At 39.6% G+C, this 17,709-nt stretch overlaps 1 protein-coding gene across 2 annotated transcripts in view; it reads left to right on the top strand.

Moving 5' to 3' along the window:
* The window catches only part of FARS2 (phenylalanyl-tRNA synthetase 2, mitochondrial), an 830,248-nt gene that overhangs the window by 293,291 nt on the left and 519,248 nt on the right, over positions 1-17,709 (top strand). For both annotated transcript variants that reach the window (XM_053714701.1, XM_053714702.1), the window contains exon 5: positions 3,056-3,187. In XM_053714701.1, the coding sequence (XP_053570676.1) occupies positions 3,056-3,187 (132 nt within the window). The remainder of the gene's footprint in view (positions 1-3,055; positions 3,188-17,709) is intronic.

Here is a 17,709-nt window from a genome sequence, read left to right on the forward strand (position 1 = left end):
TAGCAGTTCCTTGGAGGTTTAATCTAATTTATCCTTTCCGACCGTTACCACTACTTCCTAGCGTACGTTTTGAGGCTGTGGTGCCCTCAGATTAGGGTCCGCCTCTCTTTTTTCCCTCCCATTAGCATTCCGTGTACTCTAGAGCTTGGGTATATGTGTCCCACAAGTAAGGAATGCAGCTGTGGACTCTTCCCATATTAAGATGGAAAACATAAATTATGCTTACCTGATAATTTAATTTCTATCTGTATGGGAAGAGTCCACAGCTCCCACCCTGATATATCTCCTACTGTTCCTTGTTCCTTCGGCAGAATGACTGGGGTTATGAGGAAGTGGGGGAGGTATTTAAACCTTTGGATGGGGTGTCTTTGCCTCCTCCTGGTGACCAGGTTCAGTATTTCCCACAAGTAAGGAATGCAGCTGTGGACTCTTCCCATACAGATGTAAATGAAATGTTTTTTTATTTTTGGTATATTTTTTTTTTAATTAGTTATATTAGGTTTATTTATAGTTTAAGCTTAGTTTTTTATTTCACAGGTAAGTTTTTATTTATTTGAAGGTAGTTATATTGTAAGTATAATTTAAAGTTAGCAGGTGTTAGGTTTACGGGTTAACAGTTTAACTTAGTTTGTTGTGATGTTGGGGGGCGGCGGTTTAGGGGTTAATAGGTTTATTTAGGTAGTCGCAATGTGGGTGTTTGGCGGTTTAGGAAATAATAGATTTAGTTTAGTGTTTGTGATGGTGGCGGATAAGGGGTTAATAGTTTTATTTAGGTGTTAGCGTTGTGAGGGGTCGGCAGTTTAGGGGTTAATTGGTTTATTTAGTGTTGGCAATGTGGGAGGCTGTGGATTAGGGGTTAATACTTTAATTTAGAGTTGGTGATGTGGGTGGGCGGCATATTATGGGTTAATAGGTCTATTATACTATTTGCGATGCGAGGGAGTGGCAGATTAGGGGTTAATAGTTTTATTATAGTTTTGCCGATGTCTGGGGGGGGCGGATTAGGGGTATTTAGACTAGGGGTTTATGTTAGGGTGTTAGGGTTTTTACATAACCTTCTTGTCTCCATAGACATCAATGGGGATAGCGTTATAGCGATTGCCATTCCGCAATCACACTTTTTCTCCGCTGATGTCTATGGGGGAATATGTGCACGAGCATGTCAAGTCAGGACTTGGCTTTTGTTCGGTATGGAAATTATCTCACCATACCGCACAGCAAAAGATGGGTTTTTTTGTAACTTGTAATGGCAGCGCTATGGAAAGTGTGGTTTTGCTAATTTTTTTCCGTTATTTACGCACCGGGTTTAGCGCAAAACTTGTAATTTAGGTGTATGACTCTGAGTAAGTATTTGTTTAGACAGGTTTATAGCTCAATGAATGTTATATATTCTGTCATTATTTCTGAGGTTCTCCCATGGTTTAATAGCTCTCCAGGAATATTATTATTGAGAGTTGAGACTCTGCTTTGAAATTATGTTTTTTTTTTTTTTTGTTTGTTTTTAAGATACCCAAGGCAACTTGGCAGCTTGTTATCCTAGACCACTGTTAGTACAGTGTTTGAGTCAATCCAGCTGAGGAGTTGCTTTTAGGTTGCCCTTGTTGGGGGAATTCTTTGTAGGGTTCTTTATTGTTTGCTTTTTCAGTTTTTTTTATTTATTTATAAGAGTGTATTCCAATTGTTCAATCTTCTTACGGGATGATAAATGATGTCTGATTTTCAAATTCTAAGCTATCATGTTCCTCAAATGACAATATATATATAAATGTAATGAGGCCGAATTATCATATGTCTGTCGGACCTGATCCGACAGTGCGGATCAGGTCCGACAGACATCACTGAGTGCGGAGAGCAATACGCTCTCCGTATTCAGCATTGCACCAACAGCGTGCAACGCCGCCCCCTGCAGACTCGCGGCCAATGGGCCGCCAGCAGGGAGGTGTCAATCAACCCGATCGTACTCGATCGGGTTGTATTGTGGCAATTCCTGTCCGCCTCATCAGAGCAGGCGGACAGGGTTATGGAGCAGCGGTCTTTAGACCGCTGCTCCATAACTTGTGTTTCTGGCGAGTCTGAAGACTTGCCAGAAACACGGCCCTTCAAGCTCCATTCGGAGCTTGATAGATAGGCCTCATAGTGTCAACTTGTATGATATAAGGAGAATGAAAAAAATATACATATTTTTTTTCCAAAATGAAAGATATAGATAAAATTTGAATTGTCAACCTTTAATTGTAATAATAATAACACCTAATTTCCCATGTCCCAATAAGCAGGCAACCCTTACCTAGAGGCTATTATTTGTGATCTGAACTGCAGGATAAGAGTAATGTGTTATTTGTTTTTATTACATTTGTATTAAACTTGTTGCAGATGGGTTTGTAGTGCAATTGATAGTGTAGGATGGTAAATGATAAAAAAAATCTGTGGAACCTCAACAAGCTTAGTTCTAATAGTGTACATTAGTCCAGATATGAATGTGCAACTTTTTCTTGTCATTTAATTTCATGTTGCCATATATCAATATCTTGCTCCTCTTGAGTGTCATTTGAATTTTAAAAAGTAAATGCTAAATGATGAATGGATGCTTTTGTTCTATGCCATTTTGCTTATTGTGATTAAATGTAACTATTTTCATTGTGCATATAAAGATTGGATCGGCTGTATCTTTATCCACTGATATCTTTGCAGATAAGAATTTCCCATTCATTCCCATTTACACTATTAGATAGAGGCACCTGCTGTATCTCTGATTTTGCGTTATTTGTTTTACTCCTTGTGAGTTTATTGCAGAAATGCCACACATAACTGATTTGCTTCTGGCAGGTGTCTGAATTGCACAATACGTTTTTCAGTTTAAAGTAGACACAGGCGTTTCTTCACAAGTTTTAAGATTTATTGAATTTAACAAAATTGGTAGATGGTTTCTGTGTGAGTTTGTTTTCACAGGAAACTGTGTAATTGGCAGAGGCTATACATTCTGTGTATATCAGTTAAAGTTTTTTTTATTTTAACTTTTTTTAACTTTGGATTTATTTTTTTCTTCTTCATTTAGGTCTGGAAATAAGATGGGTTGATTGCTACTTTCCGTTTACACACCCTTCTTTTGAGATGGAGATCAAATTCCAAGGAGAGTGGATGGAAGTACTTGGCTGTGGAGTCATGGAACAGCAGCTTGTAAACTCAGGTAAAACAATGACACGCTAGTTACATTGCTGTAACCATATTTATTATTTATTTCATCAAGTGCTGATTGTCCATGAGACATCATATGTGGGAATTACCCTCCAGGACACTAGGAGGAGTCAAAAACACCAAAGCTTTAAATCACTTCGACTTACCCTGAATCATCAGTCATTTTTTGCCTCCAAGATGGAGTAAAGTGAATTGGAGTAAAGTTAACTCTTCTAACCCAGAGTTGTTCAAACTTTTTGTCCCCAAGACCCAGTGCTATGATACCAAGTGCTTTTGCAACCCTATTTTTATGCTTGGTATGAAAATTTCTGAAGTAATATATTACAAGATAGATATTTGGCAACGTAACTAAAATGTGTGCATACTTAATTCCTAAGTGTAGTCAAACTTGAACATTTTGTAAAGGTAATAACATACATGCACAAGCACACACAGACAGAAACACACCCATACACACACAAATACTCTCTTACACACACTTTCTCTCTCTCACACACACATAGTTTCTCTCTCATACACACACTTTCTCTCTCTCACACACACATAGTTTCTCTCTCATACACACACTTTCTCTCTCTCACACACACATAGTTTCTCTCTCATACACACACTTTCTCTCTCTCACACACACATAGTTTCTCATACACACACTTTCTCTCTCTCACACACACATAGTTTCTCTCTCATACACACACTTTCTCTCTCTCACACACACATAGTTTCTCTCTCATACACACACTTTCTCTCTCATACACACACTTTCTCTCACATACATACACTTTCTATCTCTCTTTTTCTCACTCACAGACACACACACTTTCTCTTTAACAGACACAAAAAAAACATAAACACTCACTCACGCAAATACTCTCTCACACACGCACACAGAAACAATCACAGACACACTCACAGACACACTCACACAGAAACATTCACGGACACACTCACACACACAGAAACACTCACAAAAGTGCTCATACACACAGAAACCTTTACAGAAACTCACGCACATACACAGAACAACATAATGAGCAACATTAACACACTCCATGATATAGGTAAAAAGCTAAGAGCTGCTGCCTCGGTGATGATGGCATTTCAAATTGAAGAAATAGGATTGGTCAAGAATCATATACCCCATAAAGCAAGTAAGCTGATATAAAGGATCCCTAAGTGTGAAGCATTTGTCATTGGATGCACAAAGATTCATGTTCTGCTGGAGACATCTCTGTCTTACATACATTCCCTGCCTCCCCCATTTTATGACCCAGTTAAGGCGATCACATAGCAGGGATATTTCAGAAACGCATACAATTTAAATGATTTTCTAAATGAATGAAAAGCTCTCCCCTTACAAAACAAAAGAACAATTGTTGAAATGGATACCTAGGTAGCCTCAGAAGTTTTTGAAAGGTGGCAGCTCATATATACTTCATGTTATTGGCACGACCCAATGCATTCAGCTAAGTCTCAGTAGTGGATTGCTGTTTCTTCAAGAAAGGATACCAAGAGAATGAAGCAAATTTAAGTGCAGACGCATGCAAGTGTTGTAAGGTGATCCTACTCTGTCCTTTGGCTCATCAGGGACCTTAAGAATGACCCTTCTAAATTCCCCATAGATAAAATGGGTTCATATGTATCTTAGGATTCCTCTTCTGAGGAACGTATTTTCTTAAACTCAGCACCCTGGCAAGGAATGTGTCCTTTAATTTCAGGCTTGAGCCCTAGTGGTTCCCTGATCGTTTAACCTGGTTTACTTATTTCCTCTTAAGTAGTTATACTGTGCACACCTTTGTTAATAAAGCATATAATCCTTATGTCACTAATCCTTAATAGTGTAAAATGATGTCTTTTCCAGATTGTTCTTCCTCCAGAATGACTTCAAACAAATGAAAAATTGATAGAGAATTTATATTATCAACAGGGTGTAGCACAGGAGCTTTAATTAAAGGGAAGTGAAACCCAATTTTTTTTTCATGATTAAGATAGAGCATATGATTTTTAAACAACTTTACATTTTACTTCTATTATCTAATTTGCTTAATTCTCTTTGTATCTTTTGTTGAAAAGCATACCTAGGCATGCTCAGAAGCTGGGACCTAGTTGCTAATATCGGCTGCACATTTATAGCTCTTATCATTGGCTTATCGATCTGCTCAGCTAGCTCCAGGTAGTGCATTGCTGCTCCTTCAATAGAGGATACCAAGAGAAGGAAATACATTTGGAAAGTTGTTTAAAATGTTATGCTTTATCTGAATCATGAAAGAAAAATGTTGGGTTTCATGTCCCTTTAAGCTTTTAGTATATGCACATGGTTACATCTACCACTGTAACTTTCAGCAGTAGTCAAGCAAAGGATACAGTTAAAAATATTTATTAAAAATTTAAAATCAAATCAAAGACTTAACAACCACTGGGTATTTTTAGAGACTAGACACACCAACGCCTTTAGGATACAATACTTCTACCACCGTCTTGTGATGTAACAGTCCACATCACAAGACTTTGACATTACAAGTTTTAAAATTCTATGTTGAAGCTAAACAGGATTTCTTTCCTAAGACATGGAGAGTCCACAATGTCATTCCAATTACTAGTGGGATATTCAACTCCTAGCCAGCAGGAGGAGGCAAAGAGCACCCCAGCAAAGCTGTTAAGTGTAACTGCCTTACCCATAACCCCCAGTCAGTTTCTTTGCCTCTGTCAATGGAAGATGTGCGAAGTTGGTGTCTGAAGATATTAATCCTTTTATGGGTACTTTTCCCTGCAAGCAAGGATTGGGGTCTAGCTGTGTCCACGTCAATCTCTTTAGTAAGAGTAGTGGTGGCTGTTAGCAGTTAAAAGGCAGTGAGGTAGTCTTTGCTTTACTTTAAACACTTTGCTACCCCTTTACTCAAAGCCAGAGTTAGTTACTCTGTTCTTTATTTCCGACAGGTCCATGACAGGGAGTAGTACCCGCCACACCTAAGGCACAGCACCTGACCTGCAGGATCTAAGGTAAGTGCCTTTTCCTTCTAGGTAGTGAAGGACAGCAGCACTTAAGAGGTTAATCCTCTTATGGCTCCATTTTTTTTGGGACAAGTTATCCTTTTTCAGTTAAGGATACGTTTATTGGACAGATAGTTTATATAAAGTGCTTAATGATGACACTTACGTTAACAGTAAGAGACTTTCACTTTGACTGAGGATGTATAGCTTTAACTGCTGGACAGCATGGAAGCAGTACTATGCAGGGAATTTTCAGAGGGTTTGCTTAGTGGTTTTTATTTTTAAGCAATATTTTTATCTTTGGCATGGATTATGAGCATGTTTAAACATTTAGGGACATTTTTAGAGAGTTTTCGTAACGGTCTTAATTTTATCCGTTTTTCTCTCTATTTTGTGCGCTTTGAGTGGCGTAGTTATATTTCCTTAACGCTCACGTGATGCCCGCACTTCCGCTATATCGGATTGTAGCTCAGTGAGTCCGGAGTGCATAGGAGTTGCCTCGCATCAAGAATCTGTATTGGATCCTTCTCTCAGCTAACGGAACGTTTTGTTTCTTTAAAAGAGTGGAGCTGTTTGTATTGTCAGTAGAGTCTGCCTTCATTTTACTGGTGGGGTGTTTTTCTCCTGTACGGTAGGAGCCTCAGGCTATCTGTGGTAATAAAATTGTCAAACTTATTTGTATTAAATTACTCTATTATTCAAAGGTTTCTGTGGCTGTGACTACAGTAATGGATTCAGAATGAGATCAATCCTCGTCTATGAACAAATGTTTATTATGTTTAGAGGCTCAAATTGTCCTGCCAATGCAATTGTGTTCCTCATGCTCTTAAATTTAAAGACAAGTTTCTGAGCCAAGTGTCTCTCAGGATAGTGCGTGACATGCCTCAGCTTCCTCTTCAAACGTCCAAAGCATTTATTGTTTCTAATACCGTACCTTCTGTGTCCACAAAGGAAGGTCAGTTACCCCCTAGGGCTGTTTATTTACCTGGGGATTTTGCCGCTCAGATTACCTCTGCAGTAACAGCGGCTTTGTCAGCTTTCCCTTCTTCGGGTAAGCGTAAGAGAAAAGCTAAACATTTTTCCACTAGTAAGGCCTCTGACCTCTCTAAGTCTGCGCTGGTCAGCCTTTCTCATTTGTATGATGAGGAAAATTCTTCAGTAGCTTCTGAAGGTGAAATTTCAGACTCTGAATCCTTAGCGGTGAAATCTTCAGAATCTGAAGAGGTTAATATTAGATTTAAGCTTAAACATCTTTGGTTACTTTTGAAGGAGGTTCTAGCTACTTTGGACGACTCTGAACCTTCTGTTGCTGCTAACCCTAAGACATCCTCTAAACTGGATAAAGTTTATGATTCTCCTTCTTCTGATGATGTTTTTCCTGTTCCTAGGAAAATTTCTGAAGTTATTGCACAGGAATGGGATAAGCCAGGGGTCCCTTTTTCCCCTTCCCCTGTTTTTAAAAAGATGTTTCCTGTTGCTGACTCTATTCTAGACTCATGGCGCACCATTCCTAAGTTAGAAGGTGCTATTTCTACTCTATCCAATAGAGTATAGTTGTTCTTTAAAATGATCCTATGGATAAAAAGCTGGAGGCTTATTTAAAAAAGATGTATGTCCATCAGAGTTTACAGTGGCACTCTGCGGCAGCATTGCCATGGTTGCGGGAGCAGCATCTTATTGGTGTAATGCCCTGTCTGATCTGATTTCAGAAGAGAATACAGTAGTAGATATTAATCCTTTTATGGGTACTTTTCCCTGCAAGCAAGGATTGGGGTCTAGCTGTGTCCACGTCAATCTCTTTAGTAAGAGTAGTGGTGGCTGTTAGCAGTTAAAAGGCAGTGAGGTAGTCTTTGCTTTACTTTAAACACTTTGCTACCCCTTTACTCAAAGCCAGAGTTAGTTACTCTGTTCTTTATTTCCAACAGGTCCATGACAGGGAGTAGTATCCGCCACACCTAAGGCACAGCACCTGACCTGCAGGATCTAAGGTAAGTGCCTTTTCCTTCTAGGTACTGAAGGACAGCAGCACTTAAGAGGTTAATCCTCTTATGGCTCCATTTTTTTTGGGACAAGTTATCCTTTTTCAGTTAAGGATACGTTTATTGGACAGATAGTTTATATAAAGTGCTTAATGATGACACTTACGTTAACAGTAAGAGACTTTCACTTTGACTGAGGATTTATAGCTTTAACTGCTGGACAGCATGGAAGCAGTACTATGCAGGGAATTTTCAGAGGGTTTGCTTAGTGGTTTTTATTTTTAAGCAATATTTTTATCTTTGGCATGGATTATGAGCATGTTTAAACATTTAGGGACATTTTTAGAGAGTTTTCGTAACGGTCTTAATTTTATCCGTTTTTCTCTCTATTTTGTGCGCTTTGAGTGGCGTAGTTATATTTCCTTAACGCTCACATGATGCCCGCACTTCCGCTATATCGGATTGTAGCTCAGTGAGTCCGGAGTGCATAGGAGTTGCCTCGCATCAAGAATCTGTATTGGATCCTTCTCTCAGCTAACGGAACGTTTTGTTTCTTTAAAAGAGTGGAGCTGTTTGTATTGTCAGTAGAGTCTGCCTTCATTTTACTGGTGGGGTGTTTTTCTCCTGTACGGTAGGAGCCTCAGGCTATCTGAGGTGGTTTATGTGGTAATAAAATTGTCAAACTTATTTGTATTAAATTACTCTATTATTCAAAGGTTTTATTTTTTTCTGGGATCTACTTTCTGTGGCTGTGACTACAGTAATGGATTCAGAATGAGATCAATCCTCGTCTATGAACAAATGTTTATTATGTTTAGAGGCTCAAATTGTCCTGCCAATGCAATTGTGTTCCTCATGCTCTTAAATTTAAAGACAAGTTTCTGAGCCAAGTGTCTCTCAGGATAGTGCGTGACATGCCTCAGCTTCCTCTTCAAACGTCCAAAGCATTTATTGTTTCTAATACCGTACCTTCTGTGTCCACAAAGGAAGGTCAGTTACCCCCTAGGGGTGTTTATTTACCTGGGGATTTTGCCGCTCAGATTACCTCTGCAGTAACAGCGGCTTTGTCAGCTTTCCCTTCTTCGGGTAAGCGTAAGAGAAAATCTAAACATTTTTCCACTAGTAAGGCCTCTGACCTCTCTAAGTCTGCGCTGGTCAGCCTTTCTCATTTGTATGATGAGGAAAATTCTTCAGTAGCTTCTGAAGGTGAAATTTCAGACTCTGAATCCTTAGCGGTGAAATCTTCAGAATCTGAAGAGGTTAATATTAGATTTAAGCTTAAACATCTTTGGTTACTTTTGAAGGAGGTTCTAGCTACTTTGGACGACTCTGAACCTTCTGTTGCTGCTAACCCTAAGACATCCTCTAAACTGGATAAAGTTTATGATTCTCCTTCTTCTGATGATGTTTTTCCTGTTCCTAGGAAAATTTCTGAAGTTATTGCACAGGAATGGGATAAGCCAGGGGTCCCTTTTTCCCCTTCCCCTGTTTTTAAAAAGATGTTTCCTGTTGCTGACTCTATTCTAGACTCATGGCGCACCATTCCTAAGTTAGAAGGTGCTATTTCTACTCTATCCAATAGAGTATAGTTGTTCTTTAAAATGATCCTATGGATAAAAAGCTGGAGGCTTATTTAAAAAATATGTATGTCCATCAGAGTTTACAGTGGCACTCTGCGGCAGCATTGCCATGGTTGCGGGAGCAGCATCTTATTGGTGTGATGCCCTGTCTGATCTGATTTCAGAATAGAATACAGTAGAGGAGATCCAAGACAGGATCAAGGCTCTTAAACTGGTCAATACCTTTATCTGTGATGTCAACATGCAGGTAATTAGACTGAGAGCTAAGATATCTAGCTTCACTGTTTTAGCTCACAGAGCTCTGTGGTTAAAATCTTGGTCAGCTGATGCTTCTTCAAAGGCCAAGCTTTTGGCTTTGCCCTATAAGGGTAAGACTTTGTTTGGACCTGGTCTGGCAGAGATAATTTCTGAATTTACGGGTGGAAAATAATATTTCCTACCTCAGGACAAGAAGAATAGACCTAAGGGTCGTCAGACTTCTAATTTTCGTTACTTTTGGAATTTTAAGGGACAGAAGTCCTCCTCTTCTGCTTCAAAACTAGACCAACCGAGGTCTTCTTGGAAATCCAGCCAGCCCTGGAATAAGGGAAAACAAAGCAAGAAACCTTCTGCTGACTCTAAATCAGCATGAAGGGTCTGCCCCCGATCCATTTCTGGATCAAGTGGGTGGCAGACTTTCTCTTTTTCGACAGGCTTGGATACGCGATGTCCCAGATCCATGGGCTGTGGACATAGTATCCCAGGGTTACAAAATAGGGTTCAAGTCTCGCCCTCCAAAGGGCAGATTTCTCCTATCAAGACTATCCTCAAACCAGGTAAAGAGAAAGGCCTTCTTAAATTGTGTAAGGAGTTATTGTACCAGTCCCTCTAGAGGATCATGGTCTAGGATTCTTTTCAAACCTATTTGTGGTTCACAAAAAGAAGGGAACTTTTCGACCAATCCTAGATCTCAAGTGCCTCAACAAATTCCTCAGGGTTCCGTCCTTCAAGATGGTAACTATTCATTCCATTCTTCCTTTGGTTCAGGAAGGTCAGTTCATGACGACCATAGACCTAAAGGACCATAGACCTAAAGGACGTGTACATGTTCCCATTCACAAGGATCACTACCAGTTCCTAAAGTTTGCTTTTCTGGACAAGCATTTACAGTTTATTGCTTTTCCATTTGGTCAAGCCACAGCTTCCAGAGTATTTACAAAAGTTCTGTGAGCTCTTTTGGCAGTGATCAGAGCTCAGGGAATTGTGGTGGCTCCTTATCTAGACATCTTGGGTCAGGCTTCATTGTTGCAACTAGCAAAATCTCATACGGAGATGTTGTTGTCTTTTCTTCGTTCTCACGGATGGAAAGCGAATCTGGAAAAAAGTTCTTGAATTCCATCTACATCATAGATTCTCTGTCCATGAAGATTTTCTTGACAGAAGTCAGAAAATCCAAACTGCTGGCTTTGTGCCTAGCCCTCCAGTTTGCCTTTCTTCCATCAGTGGCTCAATGTATGGAGGTGATTGTTGGCCTCTATGGATATCATTCCTTTTGCTCCATTCAGATCTGGACCTTCTACTCTCTCGTGGTGGATGTCACAGGAACATCCGTCTCGGGGCACTTGCTTTCTGAGACATTCCTGGGAGATTGAGAGTACGGACACCAGCCTGTCAGGCTGGAGAGCTGTTTGGGGTACTCTGAAGGCTCAGGGCCTGTGGTGTCAGGAAGCGTTCTCTCTTCCCATAAACATTTTGGAGTTGAGAGCGATCTTCAATGCCCTATCAGCGTGGCCTCAGCTGTCTTTAGTCCGGTTTATCAGATTCCCGTCGGACAACATCATCTTAGTGGCTTACATCAACCACCAAGGAGGGACTCAGAGTTCCTTAGCCATGAAGGAGGTGACTCGCATTCTGCATGCAGTGGGTGGAAGCTCACAATTGTTTTCTGTCTGCCATCCACATTCCAGGAGTGGACAACTGGGAGGCAGATTTTTTGAGCAGACAGACCTTTCATCCTGGGAAGTGGGCTCTCCATCCGGAAGTATTCTCTCAGATAACCCTCAGGTGGGTGGTTCCAGAGTTGGATCTTATGGTGTCCCGCCAAAATGCCAAGGTTCCAAAGTATGGTTCAAGGTCAAGAGATCCTCAGGCCGTTCTAATAGATGCTCTAGCAGTTCCTTGGAGGTTTTCTCTGGCATATCTGTTTCCGCCGTTTGCTCTCCTTCCATGAGTCATTGCTCGTATAAAACAAGAGAGAGCATCAGTGATCCTGATAGCTCCTGCATGGCTTCGCAGGATCTGGTAAGGATGTCATCTCTACCTCCTTGGAGGTTACCTCAGTGGAAGGACTTTCTAATTCAGGGTCCTTTCCTCCATCCAAACCTAAATTCTCTGAAGCTGACTGCTTGGAGATTGAACGCCTAGTTCTGTCTAGACGTGGTTTTTCTGAAGTGGTCATTGAAACTATGATTCAGGCTTGAAAACCTGTTACTCGCAAGATTTACCATAAGAAGGCATAAATATCTTTATTGGTGCCAATCTAAGGGGTTCTCCTGGAGCCGGGTGAGGATTTCCCCGGATTTCGTCTTTTCTTCAGGATGGCCTGGAAAAGGATTTATCAGTCAGTACTCTAAAGGGTCAGATGTCTGCATTATCTATCCTTTTGCACAAACGTCTGGCAGACTTGCCAGATGTTCAAGCCTTTGTTCAGGCGCTGGTTAGAATCAGGCCTGTATTTAAACCTGTTGCTCTTCCTTGGAGCCTTAATTTAGTTCTTAAAGTTTTGCAGCAGGCTCAGTTTCAGCCAATGCATGTTGTTGATATCAAATTGTTATCTTGGAAGGTTTTGTTTCTTGTTGCTTTGTCTTCCGCTCGCAGAGTGTCTGAGCTTTCAGCTCTGCAGTGTGATTCCCCGTACCTTATCTTTCATGCAGATAAGGTGGTCCTTCATACTAAATTGGGGTTTCTCCCTAAGGTGGTGTCAGATTAAAAAATTAATCAGGAAATTGTTATTCCTTCTTTTTGTCCTAATCCTTCTTCTCAGAAGGAACGTCTTTTGCATAACTTGGATGTTGTGTGCGCTCTAAAGTTTTTCTTGCAAGCTACTAAATATTTTCTGCAATCTTCTGACATATTTGTTGTTTTCTCTGGAAAGCGTAAGGGTCAGAAGGCCACTTCTACTTCTCTGTTTCTCTGGTTGAGAAGTTTGATTCGTTTGGCTTATGAGACTGCTGGACAGCAGCCTCCTGAGAGAATTACGGCTCATTCCACTAGGGCTCTCCTCTTCTTGGGCTTTCAAAAATGAAGCTTCTGTGGAACAGATTTGCAAGGCAGCAACATGGTCCTCTTTGCATACTTTTTACAAATTCTACAAATTTGATACTTTTGCTTCGGCTGAGGCTTCTTTTGGGAGAAAGGTTCTACAAGCAGTGGGGCCTTCTTCTATTTAGGTCCTCCTGCCCTTTTTTCTCCCTCCCTGTTCATTCCGTGTCCTCTAGCTTGGGTATTGGTTCCACTAGTAATTGGATTGACGTCGTGGACTTTCCATGTCTTAGGAAAGAAAACTAAATTTATGCTCACCTGATAAATTTCTTTCTTTCCGGACATGGAGAGTCCACAACCCCACCCTTCTTTTTAACTTTAATTTGGCAGTTTTTTTAAGTAAACCTCAGGCACCTTTTTCACCTATGTGTTCTTCCTTTTCCATTTCCTTCGGCTGAATGACTGGGGGTTATGGATAAGGTAGTTACACTTAACAGCTTTGCTGGGGTGCTCTTTGCCTCCTCCTGCTGGCCAGGAGTTGAATATCCCACTAGTAATTGGAATGACGTTGTGGACTCTCCATGTCCGGAAATAAATACATTTATCAGGTAAGCATAAATTTAGTTTTTAGACTTTCTTCTCTCTTTGTCTATTTTTGTTTACCTCACAAAGCTGTGGCACTTACCATAAGTGCTTGGCTTAAGGCCTTAATTCATAATACATACCTGGTTTTGGTAAATACTGTCCTTGAGTGCATTACTGCTCATTCCACTAAAGCAGTTGCCACTGTTTGGGCCTTTCATAATGAGTCTTCTGAGGAGCAGATATGAAAGGCAGCAACTTGGTCTTCTTTACACACTTTAATGTGTAGGCCTCTTCTGAGGCTTCTTTTGGCAGGAAGTTTTTGCGGGCCGTACCTGTCTTAAATGTTTGTCCCCCCCTATTACATGGTGGTCTTATGGACTTTACTGCTTGGGTATAGCTTCCCACACATGATTACACATGGACTTTTGCCATCTGATGAAAGAAAACAACATTAATGCTTACCTGATAAAATAATTCATTTAATGATGGTGAGAGGCCACAAGCCCAGACTTTTATTTTTGTTTTATATATATATATATATATATATATATATATAATTATTGGTATCCTTTGTTGAAGGGCATATCTAGGTACTCGGAGCAGCAATGCACTACTGGGAGCTAGCTGGTGATTGATGGATGCACATGTATGCTTCTTGTCATTGGCTCACCATATATGTTCAGCTAACTCTGAGTAGTGCAATGTTGCTTCTAAGTCTACTCTTCAAGAAAGAATACCATGAGAATAAAGTGAATTTGATAATAGAAATAAATTATAAGATGTTTACAATTTCACGCTGTATGCGAATAATGAAAGTTTTGTTTTGACTGTCCACATAAGTGTTCCAGGTGTTGGCAGTGTGTGGCTTGATTCTATAAAATATTTGCTTTTTTCCCCAGTAAACTATGGTGGATGATGTTTTAACCTATGCTTTTCCTAGCAGAGTTAGTAATTACTTTTCAATTTGATGCAGTAATAGAGACAAAATCAATACCCCATGCTGTTGAAATTGGCAGCGCTATGGTTAACCCCCACCCCCTGCTGATTGCCTGTGACTGTTCTATTGCTGTGTTAGAGATCAGCTCGCCTAGATCTATCTTCTTCCCTTTTGTTATATTATTCTTTAGCCATAGGGGGTAAGGTCACTAAAAGTTTACGACCGTACTGAGATTATTGCTATATTATATTTAAATATATACATTTCTGTTTGCTTGCAACTTTTTTGACTTTCTGTTAGTGCACTGCAAGGTTCTCACTACCTATTTCCTTTTGTTCGCTGATTTTTACTGAAAATATCCCTGAATATTTGTTTTCTGTTTACAATTCAGAATTATCTGTGGTGTATTAACCTGTAGTATGTCAATTTATCTGTCTTAGCTTCCTAACTTGTTAACTTTATTAACAATATGGAGCATACTGGAACTAGTCCCAATGCTTTAAACATGGATCATTAAAATATGTATTGTGCAAACTTGTTACTATTGTACCCCCAGGACAACTTTGCAATTCTTGAATGGATCACCTGTCACATGCCAATAAATCTAATGCTGCTCTGGCCTCTAAAGGAGTCTTTACTCCGTTTCTTTGCTCTTTACAAGAAAGTTTGTCAGATTTTGTTCCATGATTTAAAGATTTTGTAAATTCTACTGTTTCTGAAAACAGTTGCCTGCTCCAAGCACAAAATATCTTAATCTGAAAGTCATTCTGCTAGGCATTTATCTTCCTATTCTGGATCGCTAAGGACTAAATCAAAAGATCTGTTGCTGAGCGAGATTCAGATTAATCTTTTTTTAATGTTTAAATTCAAACGTCTTTGTACATTTCTGAAGGAAGTCGACTGAGGAAAAGTCCATTAAGCAATTTTATCTAATTTTCAAACCTGTTACTGAGGTCTTTTCCAGTTCCTGATGCTAGTACTGAGATACTTACTAAGGAGTGGTAAAGGCCTGGAATTCTTTGTATTCCTGCTTCAAAGTTTAAGAATATGCTTCTGTTACCATCTTCTAGCTTAGAACTTAGAAGCTATCCATAAGATAGACGGAGCCATTTCCACATTAGCAAAATGAAACACTATGCAGACAGTACTTTGTTTAAGGATCATATGAACAGAAATGCTTTTCAGCAAGTAGGTTTCGTATTCAAACCTGCTATTAGTTTAGCATGTGTTGCAGCAGCCTCTACGCTGTGGTGTTACAATTTGTCTGAACAGATTTCAGAGGACTCTATGGGGGGGATGATTTTCAACATTGCTTGGATTTTATTAGGTCAGCCTATATATTCATCTGTGATGCCATCAATGACATTATCAGAATTAACGCCAAGAACATGGTGCTCTCTGTTTTGACCAGAAGGGCCTTGTGGCTGAAATCATGGTCAGCAGACATGGTTTCAAAGACTATACTTTGACTCTGCCATTTAAGGAAAAGTGTTTATTCGGTCCTAGTCTGGATGCAATTATTTCTACAGTGATTTAGGTAAAGGAGGGCTCCTAATCATTTATGTTCCTTTAGTCAATCTAACAACAAAAAAGCATCATCTTCTTCATGAAAGAATGACTATGTCAAAACTCAGCAGAAGTCCTCTTTCACTTGGAAAAAGTCTAATCTGTCAAAAACCCAGTAAAGACTCAAACCTTTTTTCAGTGTGTTCAGGATCTAGACGTCATCCGAGTAATCCTATAAGTTCTAATGTTGTAACAAGGTCAGAGTTTTTATTCAAACCTTTTTATATAGTTGCCAAAAAAGGAACTTTCAGGCCTATTCTAGATCTAAAAACCTTGAACAAGTTTCTCAGAGTTCCAACCTTCAAAATGGAAACAATTAGAACTTATCTCCCTCTTGTTCAACTAGGCCAATGTATGTCCACAATAAACCTGAAGAATCATTATCAATATCTCAGATTTGCCTTTCTAAACAAACATTTTCAGTTTGTGCCTCTTCCGTTTGGTCTGGCTACTGCTTCAAGAATATTCACAAAAGCTCTGGGATCCCTATTGTCTGTTATCAGAGCTCAGGATATGTTGGTGACTCCATACAATATATTTGTTCAGGCTCAATCTTTATCTTTAGCAAATGCTCATACCAATAATCTTTGTTTGTTTCTTTGACAACATGGTTGGAGAATCAATGTTCCAAAGAGCTCTCTGTCACCTCAGACCAGGGTGCTTCCTTTCTGGCAGTATTTATAGACTCAATTTCAATGAGTCTTTCCTCAACAGACCAGAGAAAACTAAAGTTACAGTCAACTTGTGTGAAATTTCAGTCAGTTCCTAACCCTACAGTAGCTGTCTGTATGGAACTTCTAGGTCTGATGATTGTAGCATCAGATGCTATTCAATTTGCACAGTTTCACATGAGACCTCTTCAACTTTGCATGTTGAGCCTATGGTGCAAATATACCAATCAACTTCCCCAAATGATTCTATTGGATCCTGTAACAAGATGATGTCTTTTGTGGTGGATAAACCACCAGTCCATTTATCTTGAGGCTTCTTTTCTACACCCAACTTGAACAATAACCCTGAGAGGGCACAAGTCTCTCAGGTTGGGCACAGTATGGGAGTATAGGAGGGCACAGGGAATTTGTTCTCCTCAAAAGGTGAGGTTACCAATGAATGATGAAACAGTCATGTACTGAGAAATGCGTTGTGAATAAATTGTATTGATTTTATATACACTGTGAGCGTCCGGTTATCCTCTCTTTATCCTTTGGGATAATTTGACTCCATGAACTGTGGGAATTGTAGCGGTGCCATTTAAGTGTGGAGAGAGCAGTGGAGGTGCAAAGCCGCTTTTATTGTGGTTGAACACCGCATTGTGGGGTTGAACACATCACTTTTGAACTTCTATAATTATATTGATTTCAATACACACTGAGTTTTATTTATTATGTTTTAGAATTAATTTTTAGCACTCATATTTAATTTTGCCACTTAATTAATGTGGTTCATTTAAGTTTGTGTTTGTTTTTATAATATTATCAGTATATATTGGCACTACTAGTTATTTTGAGATTTTTTTCTCAATTACTAATATATGTGTAAGAACTCTGTGCGATCTTCAGCTCCTTAGTCCTTTTGTCTGGCATACATATTTCTTCCTACTGTTCTGCTTCAGAGAGTAATAGCTTGAATCAAGCAGGAA

This window comes from Bombina bombina, chromosome 5 (assembly GCF_027579735.1).
Source record: "Bombina bombina isolate aBomBom1 chromosome 5, aBomBom1.pri, whole genome shotgun sequence".
Classification (NCBI taxonomy): Eukaryota; Metazoa; Chordata; class Amphibia; order Anura; family Bombinatoridae; genus Bombina; species Bombina bombina.